The sequence below is a fragment of the Lytechinus pictus genome, chromosome 5 (genome assembly GCF_037042905.1).
Source record: "Lytechinus pictus isolate F3 Inbred chromosome 5, Lp3.0, whole genome shotgun sequence".
Taxonomy (NCBI): Eukaryota; Metazoa; Echinodermata; class Echinoidea; order Temnopleuroida; family Toxopneustidae; genus Lytechinus; species Lytechinus pictus.
In genome coordinates this window covers 11,585,530-11,603,845 of record NC_087249.1, presented here as the reverse complement: position 1 = coordinate 11,603,845, position 18,316 = coordinate 11,585,530, and the positions used below count along the sequence as shown (strand labels likewise).

General features: G+C 36.4%; 1 protein-coding gene across 3 annotated transcripts in view; it reads right to left on the bottom strand.

The window, feature by feature from the left end:
* Positions 1-14,222, bottom strand: part of LOC129262433 (non-lysosomal glucosylceramidase-like) — a 31,992-nt gene extending 17,770 nt beyond the window's left edge. The window contains exons 1-4 of one of the 3 annotated variants that reach the window (XM_064099812.1): positions 13,829-14,222; positions 10,702-11,282; positions 9,704-9,792; positions 7,238-7,353 (exon numbers count right to left, since the gene is read on the bottom strand). In XM_064099812.1, coding sequence (XP_063955882.1) covers positions 7,238-7,353; positions 9,704-9,792; positions 10,702-11,048 — 552 coding nt within the window. In that variant the 5' untranslated portion in view covers positions 11,049-11,282; positions 13,829-14,222. Of the gene's footprint in view, positions 1-7,237; positions 7,354-9,703; positions 9,793-10,701; positions 11,283-11,412; positions 11,483-13,828 lie in introns of those variants that run through there. The other 2 variants (XM_064099813.1, XM_064099814.1) reach the window with 2 other exon arrangements.
* Between the last annotated feature and the right edge of the window lie 4,094 nt (positions 14,223-18,316).

The following is an 18,316-nucleotide window of genomic DNA, read 5'->3' as shown; positions in this document are numbered from 1 at the left end:
GGACAACACATAAACTGAAACTTTAGAAATCAGTATTTTGCATAAAACCATCAGTATTCTTCTCATGTTTGAGTACTAAATACAGAAAATCCATACTACTTGGCAGCTCTGTGTTGCCCAGAGGCATACAAGCCCTCACAGAAAACCAGCCAGAAAATGTTTCACATTTACCGGTATACAATACCGATTACAATGTAGTACAGGTAATAAAAATTCAGTTTAAAAAACCATTCAATCAAAGTGATGTAACCATGGAGACTCACAGGCCCGTATTCTGAAGTCGGGTTTAACTTAAACTCAGGTTTAAAGTTGTGGTTTAAGTGTGGACAGCCAATTGTTACATAAATCACTAACGGTAGAGATATCATATTTCAGCTCATTTGGCTATCAAATCATTTATAATTGTCTAGGAAGTATATATAGATTATTGTCTTCACCATCGATGAATCAGGAAAGAGCACAGTAAACATAAGAAACGTACAACTTGATAAAAAAATTTGATACTTTTGGCTTCCCATACTTAAACCACAACTTTAAACCTGAGTCTAAGTTAAACCTGACTTCAGAATACGGGCCACAGGGTAAGTCTGAAAAGCCAGGTACGTTATGATGAATTATTCAGAGTAAGTATAAAAATTACGAAAAAGAAAAAAATTATGAATTACAAAGAATTAGTAAACCCATGCCTGGCTGCCTTCAGAGAATAGGCCTAAATATGTGTTAGTTTGGAAAAGGCATGTTCGACTCAAAAGTTTTAGTTTGAAGCTATATGTATAATCACACTTGCTGTTAGTACAAAAATCAATTACAAATCAATTACAAAAAAGTGAACACGAAGAAAACTGAACAACAAAAATACCGCCTGAGAAATCATAAATTACCAGAAAGGGGATTTTCGGTTGCATGACTTTGCATGACACAATTGGATCAAATCAAATCCTACAATGTATATAGAAGTTAGTTGAGAAATATAGTAACCTTTCTTCAAATAATTTTGCTACGGATGTTTCACTGAAAAGTTATGGTATTTTTTTAAAGAGGGAAGTTTCTTTTTTAAAGGTTCACAAAACAAATAATACAATGTAATTTTGGTCTTGTGTTAGTGGCAGTTTAAATAATCACAAGGCGAAGTAAATACAACAAATGTGATCCAAGACTGAAATGAAACAAATAGGCCTAATGCTTCATCGTAAATGATAAATTTATTCTATCAACAACATCATACAAATGCAATGATATAATCTTGTATCATAACAGTAATTTTAAAAATTTTTCCTTTTTATAGTTTTCTTGACTCATATCATCACCATTACAATATTCAGAGATAAAAAAGGAATGGTAATGTGTGATAGGCATGGAATCATGGCATTTCTGAATATCAATGAGTGTTTTCAGAGTGTTCTGAAATAATCACTTCAACTTTTTCACTGCATAGCCATAGGAAATTATTATGAAAGCAGCTATTCAGTAAAAAAAAATACAAGTTTTATGGATTTACAGAACCCGTCTTCACACGCACTACAAAATCTCTGTGCATAAATAAACACATATTGCTTTGCTTGATTTATATTGAGATGCATGCTTCTACAACACACAATAGTGCATCCATAATCATGCTTATTGCATGCCGCTTGGAACAACAGAAACATTATGTTGAAAAATAGGAGCAACGATGCAATATGCAGAAAGATTGTTCCTGCACGTGTAGAATCCAAGCGTTGATGACAATAATCTTTTGGAAATAATAATCTCTTATTTGTCTTGATGCTCGATGGTAGATGGGGCTTACATGTAGTTTGAATGGTTAGAAAATGGTCTCAGAATGAGAGGAGGAAGAAGAGGTAAAGTAGAGATAGAGAAATGATTAAAGGAGAATGAAACTCTTGGAGCAAGTTAGCTTTTGTGAAAGCAGAAAAATCAAAGAATAAGATCAACAAAAGTTTGAGTAAAATAGGACTAGCAATAGAAGAGTTATGAGCATTTGAATGTCGAGATCACTAATGCTATGGAGATCCTCCTATTGGCAATGCGACCAAGATCTATGATGTCACAGATGAACAACTCTCCCCTTTTGGACACTGAAAATATACCCCAAAACATCTCTTTTTGCTCATTCTAATCATATGACAAACGATTCATCAATGATATAATGTTGGGAAACCTCTGTACCCGGGGGGGGGGGCACTCAGTATATAATGCATAGTGGGTATGTGCCGTGGAGGGGACCCCCATTTTTACACTCAAATTTCCGTTCCTAGGCATAGCATTTTTGTCTTATTGAGAAAAAGATCAAAGAAAGCCGCTCCAAAGCATAGCATTTTCTTCTTATCGAGAAAAAAGAAGAAAGAAATCCGCTCCGAAGCTGAGCGTGATCGGTTCATCACGGACGGACATTTGATAGATTTTGAAAACTTTGAAGGCTTGTAACAAATTAGGAATAAGATGAACATGGTTCCTTTGTGTTTTATAGTGAAGGGTAGGGCAAAGTATGTTGAATGATGAAAAAAATTTGTTGCCATGGTTACCTACAAACATAGGTAGCAACTAAATGTGCCATATCACGGACGGACATGATAGAAATGTGGTTTTCAGAATTTTTGAACATTTTTATTGTTTCTATCTAAATAGCTTAACTTTGACCAATAATTGTTAATGCAACTTACACTCGGGTATGTTAGCTTCTATGTTTAGCATATTGAATTCTTAACCAATATCAAACTTCCGAGAGAATTGCAAATATTTTCCATCACGGACGGACATCTCGGACGGACATCACGGACGGACACAATTAAAATACATTGGAAGTACCTTGTAAGAAGTTCTTATTACTTGTTTGGGGGAACAAATGCTATTGTATTGATGATTTGTACATTCTTTATATGATTAAACAATATTAGTTGCACAATCAAGTTGCTACAACTTCAATCAAGTTGCTACAACTTGATTTAAGTTGTAGCAACATGATTTCTATGCTAGACACACAAAATAATCTAGCCATATGATTGCTTTTAAACACAGTTCTTTTCAAAATCAAATATCCTAATTCACATTGTCTTCTTTTCAATTTAGAGAATACTGTAGTTGGTACCAAATCAACATCCAGTGGATCAATGATCATGTTGATACTTTTCATGATATATCATGATGATACATGTATGTTCATACATTTTTAGGCATTAATTTTCGAAGAGCACAGATTTTTTTATGTCCAGTAACTAAATCCAAAAGATTCACAGGTTGCTTATCATTATGCTTGTTTGGTGGATCAAGTATGACCACAACACTTGTCTAGGCTCTCTTCAAATTCATCTTTTGTCCATATTAAAGTGGAGGGTTACACTTCGTAATTCCGAAACACGCAAATTGCCTATACCTCGATGTTCGTTAATTCGAAAACGTAAAAGGGTTCGTTAGTCCGAACATTTGTGGCGTTATTCCGAAGGTTCGATAATCCGAAAACAAAATAAGGTTCGATGTTCCGAAGGTTCCTTAATCCGAAAACGAAATAAGGTTCGTTGTTCCGAAGGTTCCTTAATCCGAAAACGAAATAAGGTTCGTTGTTCCGAAGGTTCGTCAGTCCGAAAACGAAATAAGGTTAGTTAATCATTTAGTTTTTGGACTAACGAACCTTCTGAATTACAAACCTCATTTCTTTTTCGGATTAACGAACCTTCGGAATTACGAACCTCACTTCGTTTTCGGACTAACGAACCTTCGGAATTACGTACTTCATTTCGTTTTCGGACTAACGAACTTTCGGAATTACAAACCTTCGGAAATACAAACCTTCGGAATAACGAACCTTCGGAATAACTGAACCTTCGGAATAACGAAGCTTCGGAATTACGAATGTATGGGAAAGTGGAGACACCCCTTCACATCAACAGCCCTCATGTATTTAGGCCCTGACTGAATCCAAAATTGAAATCAGATACCAATTAAACTTCTAAACACTGCAGTGCAAGCTTTATATGAATTGTATGCATTTTCACAGATTTCTAGATCAGCAATTTGCTCAAAATTAGCTCCAAAATGGACTTTAAAAAAAGGAATTCCTGTACTTTTCACAAGCCTCAAGGACGTGATGTCATGTTCTGTTAGAAGCATTGTGAATCCATGGAAAAAAATGATGATTTTTTTTTTCTGCTTATCGGAATATGCATTCTCCTTTCTTCTTTTCCATCACTTTCTGCAAGCTTCAATTGATGAAATATACAGCTTTTGACTTATTCTTGCTCTATTTCATTTCCTGCTTTTTGGCATACATGTAGCTTCCAACTCTATCTGCATTCCAATTATGTTTTTTTTTTAATTCCTGACAACAATTAAACCCCAATAACAGCCAAAGAAAGATTTCACAAAAAATTGTGAAGAGTTGTAGGTTTCCATCCATTTGAGTTCTGAATAATTCTCGGTGCCATTTTCACTGCAAATTGGAACTAAAATTAAATTCATAATCTGCTCAGTATTTGCTCATTGTCTGTCCGTGATGAAATTAATGTCCGTCTGCGATTAATTTGATTGATTTATGATATGGATAAAATGTATGGATTTTAGCTATATTCAAATGAAATGATGTACAGTGTCTAGTGAGATGCTTCTACACACTTTTATTTTCGTTTCTATTCTGATAAAGAATAAAAAGCTGAATCCATACATATTATCCATATCATAAACTCAATAAAAATTATCACAGACGGACATTGATTTCATCACGGACGGAAATTTCAAAATGGAATGTTATTAAACATCTAGCAGAAAAATTTACTTCCCATATTTTTTCTACTAATTTATGTTTGATGATAGATTAATGTTCAGAGTACAAGAAAATCCAAACCAAATTGGAGTAACTTTGAAAACAATAAAACTAGAGTGAATTGAATTTGAGTGAATTTACATTGTCCGTCCGTGATGAAATTAATGTCCGTCCGTGATCATTTTTGATTGAGTTTATGATATGAATAAAATGTATGGATTTCAGCTATGTTCAAATAAAATGATGTACAGTGTTTAGTGAGATACCTCTACACCTTTTTATTTTTTATTTCTATTCTGATAAAAAGTAAAAAAACTTTTTATATTTTTTTTCATCACGGACGGAAATTTCAAAATGGAAATGTTCACACCTACCAAAAAAAATTACTTCCCAATATTTTTTTTCTACTAATTTATGTTTGATAATACATTAATGTTCAGAGTGCAAGAACATCCAAACCAAATTAGAATAACTTGAAAAACAATAAAACTAGAGAGAATTTAATTTGAGTAAAAATGTCCGTCCGTGATGAGAGTTAATAGCACCCCCACAAATAAAATGGACTATTCCAGTACTTTCGGATTTATCAATCTTCATGAAACTGAGTTCTTTGAAACCTGAGATATCAAAGATTGTCTTAAAAGCAATTTTGATAGAAATATTAAAAAAAAAATTTTCACCTCAATGCTAACCCTTAACCGATCATGCTCAGCTTCGCATATTTTCCGTTACGCCGTTCCGGCCGTATTAATCTGCTACAATGAGCCGCAATTTTGGTGAAAAGCGGCCGCAGACCGCTGTCCGACCATCGCCTCTGCGCTGGCGGACCCGGCGCCCGTACCGCCGGGCTAGCTACATGCACGTTCCATAGGGATGCATACGCACTCACACACAGGCGACCCGTTCCAAGGACCCCCGTTTTCACAGACATTTGTAGTTCCGAAGCCCGTTCCGAGGACCCTCCTTTTTACAATAAGCCCGCTCCAAGGCCCCCGTTTTTTGTCTCGCCCGCGGCACACACCTACTACTTTTTTGGTCAAGTGCCCCCCCCCCCCCCCCCCGGACTCTGTACTTGTCCTCTCATAAAGAGAACACCTCACCTTGTGAGAATATCAGTGAAACAAGTACTAAAGTAATGAGGGAGTTGTACGTGTGTGACATCACAGATCTTGGTCGCATTGCCAATGGGAGGATCTACATGGCATTAGTGATCTCAATATTCAAATGCTCATAACTTTCTTATTATTCATTCAATCTTCCTCAAACTTTCAACAATATGTTTCTTTGATTTTTCTCTTTGATATGGATTCAGCTGGTTTCAAGGGTTTCATTCTCCTATAAGAGGAAGAGGAGGAGAAGAGAGGGGGTGGAGAAGAAGAAGGAGAAGAAGAAGAAGAAGGAGAGAAAAAGAGGAGGTGGAGAGGAAGAAGAAGAAGAGAAAGAAGATGATGAAGATGAAGAAAAAGGAAGAGGAGGAGAAATAGAAGGGGGAGGAGGAGAAGGAGAAGAAGACAAAGAACAAGATAAAGAAGAAGGGGAAGGGAAGGAGGAGGAGGAGGGGAAGAGGAGGAGCGGGAGAAGGAGGTAAGAAGAAAAGGGAAGAAGAACAAGAGGAAAATGAATAATCAAGAGGAAAACAAATAATAAAGAGAAAAAGAAGATTAAGAAACAGAATTAGAGAAGTATAAGAAGAGCAATGGGGAGGAGGAGTGGACTTTGTTATCTAAATACCTACCATATGCGCACACACCATCAAGTTCAAAGCATTCTTATCAGCCATTAATAAAATCTAATGATTCACTAAGTTGTAGCACTATGGGTTTACAAAGGAATGATTAATCATTAACAGTATTATGACCACATTACCTCATCCATATCTCAGAACAATTAAATTGAATCACAGTGGTATTATCACCATGAAAATTTCTGAACATATACATGTACTGCATAGTATGTGAAATACAGCCAAATGCAGACTTTTCAAACCCAAATGAAACATAGTCAAAATACATGTTTACTGTACATGCAATTTAAGAATGTAGGCCATAATGCTAAATAACTTTCTGAGGCCACTTTTTTAGCTCACCAGCTAAAATTTGTTACATTGGACCCTAAGGGAAATTTCAAGGCTCTTCTCTTTTAGTTTTCCAGAGCTCTTTTGGGCATTTCCAGCCCTACACCCAGCGTAAAGGTTCCACGACATTTGCTCGGGCGACATTTGCTCCGATGGAAATTCTGCACCTTAAGGCCAAACATAAAACCAAACCTCAAAAGTTTATCTAAACCCCAATCCTTGCCTTTGCAATATTCTGAACCACAAACTCTATATTACAATCCTAACTCTAACCCAATGTCCTCTGAGATATTAAGACCGGAGCAAATGTTGTGTCATCCCCCCCACTACGTGTAGGTGACCCTGATATCAATAATATTGCCCATATTGGAATGACGGGTCTAGTATAATAAGGTCTGCATATGTACCTGATTTAACTCCACATTATCATAAGTGTATCGACCTGGAGAGAGAGACCACCGACAGAAGTCTCCTTTCCAGCCCCGATCTATTGCACCGCACCCGATACCACCTACCGGTACACCTGCACAACAGAAACGCAGCAAGATTGAAATATAATTATTAAAAAAAAGAAATGCAGATTAATACGCAAACAGACACAAAAGAGAATGTACGACTTAAGCCCCCCCCCCCCCCAGGTTCCGATTTTGGAATAAATCGCATTTCGCTTATTTTCTTAAAATGTGAATGAAATTACATTTTTATTTGAGATTCAAATTGACTATGAAAATATTAATTTGACTTTGCAAGCTTTTATTTTGGAGAAGAGGCCAAATTGGTTTCAAAATGGTAGCCAATCGTACGATTGCAATGACGTTATTATGACTACCGGTAGATATCCAATTCACTTTTATTCTAATTTTATAAACATATTCGCAAGATGATTTAGAACTTTATACAGTAAGATGTCTGTCTCAACATTCGTATCAAGCTTTACTACATTTTATTCCAACATCGGGTCACAGACCAATCTTAGGGTATGCGGTTGCCATTATACATTACAGAAAATACAAAAGAAACTGAGGTTGAGATTGAGATATTTGTAAGCTGGGTATATGCAGAATAATATGCCAATAGGCACAAAAAAGAAAATATACATGTTTACAGAAAATACAAGGACAAATAGGAAAAATAAAATAAGAGGCAGAACAAAATCACACATGAACCAAAGATTGTTCCTCAATTCGGTGGATTCACAATACGGTGCGCCATCTATTGGTTGCAGCTGACAGGCTAAAATTAGCAATGCATCATGGGAAAAAGTCGACATCTGTTACGCATTCTAGTACTAAAGTGAAAGCATGCGATTATTCAGCACTGGCCGACGCGGCTCGACCGGATATGCTATTTACTAGGGTCCAGGAGGTAGGAGAAAAATTTGCCTGCATATTTCTCTGTGAAATTTAGACCTTTTTTGGTGAATTCTTGCCAAATGGTTTTCATTTTTGAAGCACTAGCACTGTGCGCTGCCTGCGACTGCGCATGATGTAACCCCCACAGTTAGAAATTTGGTCTGTTCGCTGCAACCGATAGATGGCTCACCATATTGTGGATCCACCAAATTCTGTACAAATAATGAGAAAAATAATAATAATCTGGTTGTCTATAATGCGCTTAAAGCATATATTGTACATGTCTGAGCAAGAAACTCCAAGCAAATATGTATAAAAAGGGTCAAACATTAAAGTTTTCAATTTTTTTTTTTCCATTTTCAAATATTGAACATAACAACAAACATATGTGAACTTAGAAAACTGGAAAAATGTCATAAGAAATATTTCAATCATTAATAAGAAAAAGAAACAGGAAATAAATGAATCGTTGTTTAAATACACATATTGATAATTTAACAATTTACCGATTATAATTTTGAAAATATGAAAATTAAAATGGGCAACTTATTAAAAAGCAGACGTGGGTTTGGTAGAAAGCCCCTCTGAACATAAATTGTATTCTTAAACATAAGTAATTAGCAGTGTGGGGTTGGGATAAACATGATCATATAAGAAAAACAAATTCAGTTTTTTTATAACAAAGAAAAAAAATTAGTGACACACACATATCTCAACTTACACACATTGAACAGGTTTAGGTATTGTTTAATATAAATTCTGGACAATGAGCCTTAATTAACGCTAGCAATTTTAATTTATGCACTGACAGAGCAATGAAGAGGCCCCTATCAATGACTGACATAGCACCAAACTTGACCCCTTATTCTTTTCTTCTACATAAGGAGGCTCATATCAATGACTGACATAGCACCAAACTTGACCCCTTATTCTTTTCTTCTACATAAGGAGGCTCCTATCAATGACTGTCATAGCACCAAACTTGAATCCTTATTCCTTTCTTCTACGTTGGGAGACCCCTATCAATGACTGACATAGTGCCAAACTTGACCCCTTATTCTTTTCTTCTACATAAGGAGGCTCCTATCGATGACTGTCATAGCACCAAACTTGAATCCTTATTCTTTTCTTCTACGTTGGGAGACCCCTTTCAATGACTGACATAGTGCCAAACTTGACTCCTTATTCTTTTTTTCTACATTAGGAGACCCCTATCATTGACTGACATAGCACCAAACTTGAATCCTTATTCTTTTCTTCTATCTTAGGAGGCCCCTATCAATGACTTACATAGCACCAAACTTGAATCCTTATTCTTTTCTTCTACATTGGGAGACCCCTATCAATGACTGATATAGCGCCAAACTTGACTCCTTATTCTTTTCTTCAACATTAGGAGACCCTATCAATGACTGACATAGCGCCAAACTTGACTAATTATTCTTTTCTTCTAAATTGGGAGAACCCTATCAATGACTGACATAGCACCAACCTTGACCCCCACCCCCAGACCCCACTTACCATATACCGGTTTAAATTTCTTTGGATGTAACACATCAATGAATGGTCTTTTTCCTGCTCGCCGCATTTTAAGGTGTAGTTGGGCATATCTGAAGTATCAAAACAGAATCAACGTCCATTATTGTAAAAGGGATGAGGAAATGCCGTTCAACTATAATCAATCATTGCAGGTGGACCGTTGTGGCCCAGAGGATTAGTATCCGAACTTTGAAACAGAGGGTCTTGGGTTCAAATCTCATCCATGGTGTAGTTTCTTTCAGCAAGAAATTTATCCACATTATGATGCACTCGACCCAGGTGACGTATATGGGTACCTGGTAGCAATCAATTCTTTGAAAAAGGGTGTGCGATGTAAGTAATTACGGCCGCCAGGGTTATACATGTAATATCGAAGTCCTTTGGAAGCGAATATTAAAGAGGTAAAATCAATTCATATCACTTTTCAAATATACATAATGTATCCTTAAACATATCATTCATACCCCCTTCTATTAGAAACATTTTTATTCATCAAGTTCCATTTAAAACAACAGGAAATCAAAATACACGATATAGATGGGGGAGCTGCTAGCTTTAAAAACTTTTACTTTTGAACGTTCATAACTTTCTTAATATTTTTGATGGATCATGTCATCAAACCCGCACCAATATTTTTTATTAAAACCAACATATCATCAAGGTGAACTTCCCATTTTAGAAAAAAAATGAGCTAATTCATCATCAGCTCACTAATTTGCTCCTTTTTTTGCAGGGGATAATACTCTCAAAACAAACATGGACAATTTTCAAGATTTTCATTTTCATGTACTGATTTTTTTCATCTGATTTATCATTTTCATTATTTTTTAAATTCAGGGGTGAAAAGATTGAATCCTTCATACTTTGATTGACTCAAGTCTTATAGTGAAAGGGTTGAAACTCTTGGTATTTTGGATTGACTTTAAGACTAAAAATGAGTGAATTAAAGAGTTTTAAAAAAAAATTAAATCCTTGATTACCTGACCGACGGAAGAACAAAGCTCTTCATCTGGTGTGCTCTGACCCTCATCAATGGCCGCCATTTTTCTTTGTATTTATGATTGAGATGTACCGTCCAAGAGCATTGTGGGATACCAAACTGAGCCAGGTTATCATTTTTTAGGGTATTCCTTGATTGTAAACTGTCGCTTTGTCCCGAATTGTTGCTTCCAACGTTCATCAGGTCTATTTCGCTGTCTAAGCCATTCAGGTCTTGGTCCTCACTTTCATAGTCTCCATTTTGGTCTTCATTTTGGTCCTCATTTTGGTCCTCATCTGGTTCCGAGTACTCCTTGTCCATTATGACATCATCAATGGCAGCGGCCATTCTGCCAAGGTGTTCACGCTAAGCACCAGGAAAGGGAATCGATCTTCCTTTATCGACTGCCTTCCTCCATAAATTCACACCAAAAACACAACACTGCACATTTAATAACATGAGTCAATGCATGGAAAATTCTCTAAAAAACATCACAGTTCTGCTAATGACGACCATCAGTATACCACTTCCTGTTTCTTTCATACAGTGTGTATAAACTACAATGGCTGAACCTCTGCATACCTGTAATATTAAGAGATAAAAGGAGAGAAGCAAGAGAGAGATAGAGACAGTAATTGGTGATTAATATACAATAACATTAATGCTTTAATACACTACAACAAAGTCAAATTGTCAATATTACAATGCATACCTATCTCAATCTGTGCATTGTATATATTGTCATGCACCATAGGATCCCAGCTACATGTACATGCATGTGTATCACATGATCAATTCAAAACAAGCTGCTTACATAACTTTGTAAAAGTTTATGTAAAATGAACTGAGAGAAAAATCTGTCAAATGGACATACATGTACTAAACAGCAAGTTCGTACTGGATTCTTCGGACCTCTGATGTGCTCAGGCCAATGTTTATTAAAAACCAATGTATTGCAATACAGACACTCTTTAAAACCCGCCTTTAGCTTTGAAAAGGGGTCAATGTGGGCTACACTTGAGTATATTCTAACATTACAATATCATACATGCCTACCAGTAATTGAATGCATTTTTATCCATTAGAATTTAATTATCCTTGCCATTACAAATTAAATTTGAGTCAAGTGCCTTCTCTCGATAATGTTTATTATTACTAACAAGTGGAATGCCTCTGGCCGTCTCACCTGCATCACGCGATTCAATATAGCAGCAGTGCTGATTTTGAAAACTACTATAACTCGCACAAGATGTTCAGTGATACTTGGTTACTCTTATTTCCACGTTTTATGAACTAGACCAATACACTTATAGAGATATGATGGCAATTCAACAAATACCCCCAACGTGGCCAAAGTTCTTTGACCTTACATGACCTTTGACCTTGATCATGTGACCTGAAACTCGCACAGGATGTTCAGTGATACTTGATTACTATTATGTCCAAGTTTTATGAACTAGACCAACACACTTTCAAATTTATGGCTGTAATTCAACAAATACCCAAATTTGGCCAAAGTTCATTGACCCTAAATGACCTTTGACCTTGATCATGTGACCTGAAACTTGCACAGGATGTTCAGTAATACTTGATTACTATTATGTCCAAGTTTCATGAATCAGATCCATAAACTTTCAAAGTTATGATGGTAATTCAACAGATACCCCCAATTCGGCCAAAGTTCATTGACCCTAAATGACCTTTGACCTTGGTCATGTGATGTGAAACTCATGCAGGATGTTCAGTGATACTTGATTAACCTTATGTATAAGTTTCATGAACTAGGTCCATATATTTTCTAAGTTATGATGACATTTCAAAAACTTAACCTTAGGTTAAGATTTTGATGTTGATTCCCCCAACATGGTCTAAGTTCATTGACCCTAAATGACCTTTGACCTTGGTCATGTGACATGAAACTCAGGCAGGATGTTCAGTAATACTTGATTAACCTTATGGCCAAGTTTCATGAACTAGGTCCATATACTTTCTAAGTTATGCTGTCATTTCAAAAACTTAACCTCAGGTTAAGATTTGGTGTTGACGCCGCCGTCGCCGCCGTCGCCGCCGCCGCCGCCGCCGCCGTCGCCGTCGGAAAAGCGGCGCCTATAGTCTCACTCTGCTATGCAGGTGAGACAAAAATAGCGGTTTTAGCATTTCCTTTACATATAAAATGGATTCTGACAAAGATTACATCCTGAAATCTTCAGCACATTCAATGCTAATATGCTTTTCACACTGCATTTCCTTAACCCCATACTATCCTTAACCCCGGACTATCCTTAACCCCATACTATCTTTTTTTCGATTCACACTGTCTTTCTTAACCCCATACTATTTGCTTAGCCGGGGTTAACACCTTAACCCCGGGCAATCACACAGCTCATTAATATTGATGATTTTACCATACAGAGCGCGATTAACGTGCAATTTCGACTTCTGTGATTGGCTAATGCTTAGCCCCACTTTTCCTTAGCCCGGTTTCGATTCACACTGCATCTCTTAGCACCGCAATTGTGGTGCTAGCACCGCAATATGCCGGCTAAACCTGCTTTTTTGCAGGGCCAGATAGTACCGTACTATTTACCGTGCTAGCCCACTTTGCTAAAACGTAGTGTGAAAACGAAGTGGGCTAAGCTTAACCCCGGGAAATTGGTGGGGCTAAGACCCCCCCTTAGCCCCACCAATTTAGGACAAAAAGTGCAGTGTGAAAAGCATATTAGATGTTTAAAATAAACAAGAAAAAAATATTCACACTTGTTACAAGAACCACAGATAATGGAAATATCATTCATTCATCCATTGTTCTGTAAAAAGAAAATGATCATACCTCTAGACATTTTAATTAGTCTTTCACAGCATAATTTGCCCCCCAAAAAAAATTATGTGGGTTTTTTTCAATTCTACATGCGACTGTATTACCATTCATGAATGAGTAATCCTCCTAAAAAGCATTTAAAAATGGCAAACAAACATTCATGTCTGAAGTCCACGATTATTTCCATGTACTATATCAAATAGCTTTGTTAAGCACTTAAGCACACACCAAATGTTTTTCTCTTGCACCTTTGCAGTGTGAAAGACAACAAAAGGAAAATGATAATCCCACATACTGTACATGTACATACATGAAAGCAAACTTGCTTGTAAAGTCCTTGAATGATAAATTCCTTGTACAGAAGAAGTAGCTGCAACACAACTAAATGAACACATACAACACATGAGCAAAGATCAACACAGACACTGGGAAAGATCCTCGACTCATCCACTTGCTCGCTCGCTCATCAGCCGGCTCTATGAGTTGATACCAGCTTGTGCACTATGACAAAAGCTAAGATAGTTAATGTGTAACTAGTACAAGGGAGGATCCACCAAACTGACTGATGGAAGAAGATTTGATATCTAATCTCAACGATAATGAGGCTATTGTGGAGCCTCATTAAAACAGAAAAGGATGTTACACGGCTTTAGCCGAGGAAATGACTGGAGATGATACAAGGCAAAGCTTACAGCTGTGGAAAGGTTGTTTGCGACTTGAGGATCAAGCATAAAAAAGGGCAACATGAAGATTAGATATTACCCAGCAGGAAGTGATAATCATTTCATGGTTGCATCTTTTCCTCTCTTAAACAATCTCTCAATCTTTCTGCAATATATATATTTTTGCTTTTCTGTATATTGCCTCTAGCCCTCTACAGTACATACATCCATTTGATGAATTATCAGTTGTTTTACTACCACTTGGTCTAATAAATTCTCGTTCGTCCAACGTCACATGTTCAAAAGCCATTACGTCTACATGTACAACCAATTTTTCTGTTGTCTATTTCGTCTAATTTCAACTTAGTCCAAAACCTAATTCGTCTAATGACCAGATGGGCTATTATTTGATCTAATTCCCAGTTGGTCTAACACCACTTGGTCTAAATTCCACTTCGGCTAATTTCCACTTCGTCTAATTTCCAGATAGTGTAACATTGACTTTGTCTACATGCCACTTGGTCTAGTATTCATTTGGGCTACACCCAATTTGGCTAATATCATATGGGATCCGTTTCATAAATAATAACAAATTTGCAATAACAGTTTCAAGCTACTGAAATTCTCCAATCTGATTGGCTGATGGTAAATTTGTTATAGAAATTGTGCATGATCATAACAAGTCTTTATGAAACCGAACCATGATGTTCTTATCACTTTATAGTCTAATTGCCATTTGGTCTAATAACCAGTTACAGTGTAGGCTACTTATCATTTAGTCTTATTGACATATGGTTGAATGACTGTTTGGTTTAATGTCCATTTAGTCTCATATATGGTCATGGATAAATGAATTCAGATTCAGATATTTTTATTGTCCAATTGCGATCGTGTACAAATGGAAATTCAATTTGTTCGCACAAAATAATTTAGAATATCACATGATACACACAAAAGATTACACGATACATATAGTAAACATTATACAAATCAACAAGCAAAGATAAGAGAAATTAAGATAAAGGCAGGAAGGGGGGGGTAATTAAATTTCAAGTAAGGCTATTAAATGCACGGATTGAAACTGGAACGAAAGAATTTATGAAGTGTGAGGTTCTGCCGGGGAAGGGATCTCAGACGTTTGCCTGACCTCATCAAATTATATTTATGGAGAGCATGGTTTCATTGGTCAGGACCTCTTTAGCATTTTAAAGGACTCTACCTTCATTCTTGTCTACAAAGCACCCTTTTTCTTTTGTTATTTTAGAGGCTTGCTTGAATATAACATGCAGCAGTCAATGCCTGCCATCAGGAGGGGTAGGGTGGTGGTATACACACAAAACCTCTCTATGCAGTCCTACTGATGGCAAGATAGTTGCTCAATGCTTTATCATAATGAAGTATGATTTTCATAATATGTAATACTGATATATATATCTGTGATGCTGAAAATTATAACAATACTCATCAGAAGAATAAAGACATATATTATCATTATTAGTAGTAGTAATTGTTATTAATATGAAGCCTAGACACAGTATTGTTCTACTAAAGTACTACAGCAGTAGATCTAGTAGTAGTAGTTGTAGTAGTAGTAGTAGTAGTAGTAGTAGTAGTAGTAGTAGTAGGAGTAGTAGTAAAAGTAGAAGTAGTAGCAGTATTAGTAGTAGTAGTAGTAGTACTAGTAGTAGTAGTAGTAATAGTAGTAGTAGTAATAGTAGTAGTAGTAGTAGTAGTACTTAGTAAAAGTAGTAGTAGTAGCAGTATTAGTAGTAGTAGTAGTAGTAGTACTACTAGTAGTAGTAGCAGCAGCAGCAGCAGCAGCAGCAGCAGCAGCAGCAGCAGCAGTAGTAGTAGAAGGAATAGGAATATTATTATCACAGCAATCACCGTCCTTATCATCATCATCATCATCAAGTGCTATAGATTCTATTTTTGTGTGAACAATATGTTGGGGAGATAGCAGCTTATAACGGCGGAATGGCAGGGGTTTCATCAGAATTACATGATTCTTACTTCTTAAGCCTGAGTCAAATCGATTTTAAAATCGATGTTCGATCGACGTCATTGAACGCCGGTGCAGATTTTGCAAAATCGGTGCATCGAACAAACAAAAAAAAAGTGGAACGCCTCTGGCAGTCTCGCCTGCATTACGCGATTAAATATAGCAGCAGTGCTAACTTTGAAAACTATTATAAAATAATAATTTACAAAAACACCATTCATATAATGACATAATACCACATTCATTGACCATAGATGACATTTGAACGGTGACTTAAGACTTGTCAATTACACCCATGTCCACATTTCATTCCCTCTATCCATAAACTTTCAAAGTTATGATGGCAATTCAACAATTACCCCAACATGGCCAAAGTTGCATATGGTGCGCAAACTTTCTCTGCCTCAGCACCTTCTCTCTGGAATAATTTGCCTATATATTTAAGAATGATACCATCACTGGAGACCTTCAAATCTAAAGTGAAGTCTTATCTTTTCTAACAGTATTAGTTATTGGCACTTTGACACTCATCCAAACTTTCTTTCTTTCTTTTCTTGTGCGCCTCGGAATAGAATATTTCTAGATAGATGGCGCTATATAAATGCCTATTATTATTATTATTATTGACCTTAAATGACCTTTGACCATGGTCATCTGACCTGAAACTCGTACAGGATGTTCAGTGATACTCGATTACTCTTATGATCAAGTTTTATGAACTAGATCCATACACCTTCAGAGTTAGGATGGTAATTTAACAAATACCCCCAACACGGCCAAAGTTCATTGACCTTAAATGACCATTGACCATGGTAATGTGACCTGAAACTCGCACAGGATATTCAGTGGTACTTGATTAACCTAATGTCCAAGTTTCATGAACTAGATCCATAAATTTTCAAAGTTATGAAGGTAATTCAACAAATACCCCCAACTTGGCCAACGTTCATTGACCCTAAATGACCTTTGACCTTGGTCATGTGACCTGAAACTCAGGAAGGATGTTCACTAATACTTGATTAACCTTATGTCCAAGTTTCATGAACTAGATCCATAAATTTTCAAAGTTATGATAGTAATTCAACAAATACCCCCAACTTGACCAAAGTTCATTGACCCTAAATGACCTTTGACCTTGGTCATGTGACCTGAAACTCGAGCAGGATCTTCACTAATACTTGATTAACCTTATGCCTAAGTTTCATGAACTAGGTCCATATACTTCTAAGTTATGATGTCATTTCAAAAACTTAACCTTCGGTTAAGATTTTGAAAATAATTCTCCCAACATGGTCTAAGTTCATTGACCCTAAATGACCTTTGACCTTAGTCATGTGACCTGAAACTCAGGCAGGATGTTCAGTAATACTTGATTAACCTATGTCCAAGTTTCATGAACTAGGTCCATATACTTTCTAAGTTATGATGTCATTTCAAAAACTTAACCTTAGGTTAAGATTTGATGTTGACGCCGCCGCCGCCGTCGGAAAAGCGGCGCCTATAGTCTCGCTCTGCTATGCAGGCGAGACAAAAAATACGTCGGCCGGCCGATTCATTTGGTTCACACAATCAGACATCAAAATAAACAGTAAAATCCAACTTGACTACTACTTACTTCATTTATATTGCCCCCAAAATGAAACCAATTGTGTAATTATGATGCCTATTCACCATTAATTTAAAGTTTATTTCGATCATAGTTCGAGTCTTACTCGTCTGCTCGTGCCGAGATAATTTATGCACGATGAATTTATGAATGGAAGTCACCATTCATCCTGCATGCGCAGTACTGTGCTTTAATCAAATCAGAAAATGGCCGGAAAATTGATTTGATCAACGTAAAGTAAATCTTGCTTTTCATGAACAATATTAATATCATGACGATAGAACATGATTTAATCGTAATATTCAACAATAATTTGCAAATGATAATCATTAATATGAATTTAGAGCTTGATGTGAAACGTTTGTATTTCGTTTCAATTTTCAATGGCGGACATCACATGACGATCGACTTGAGTGAGTGCACTTGTCTAAAAAAATAATTATCACGTCAGGATTGATTATCGAACATTGTCCTTAATATTGTTTCATTTTAAACTTATATGTTATCATCTGCAAATATCATTGTTGA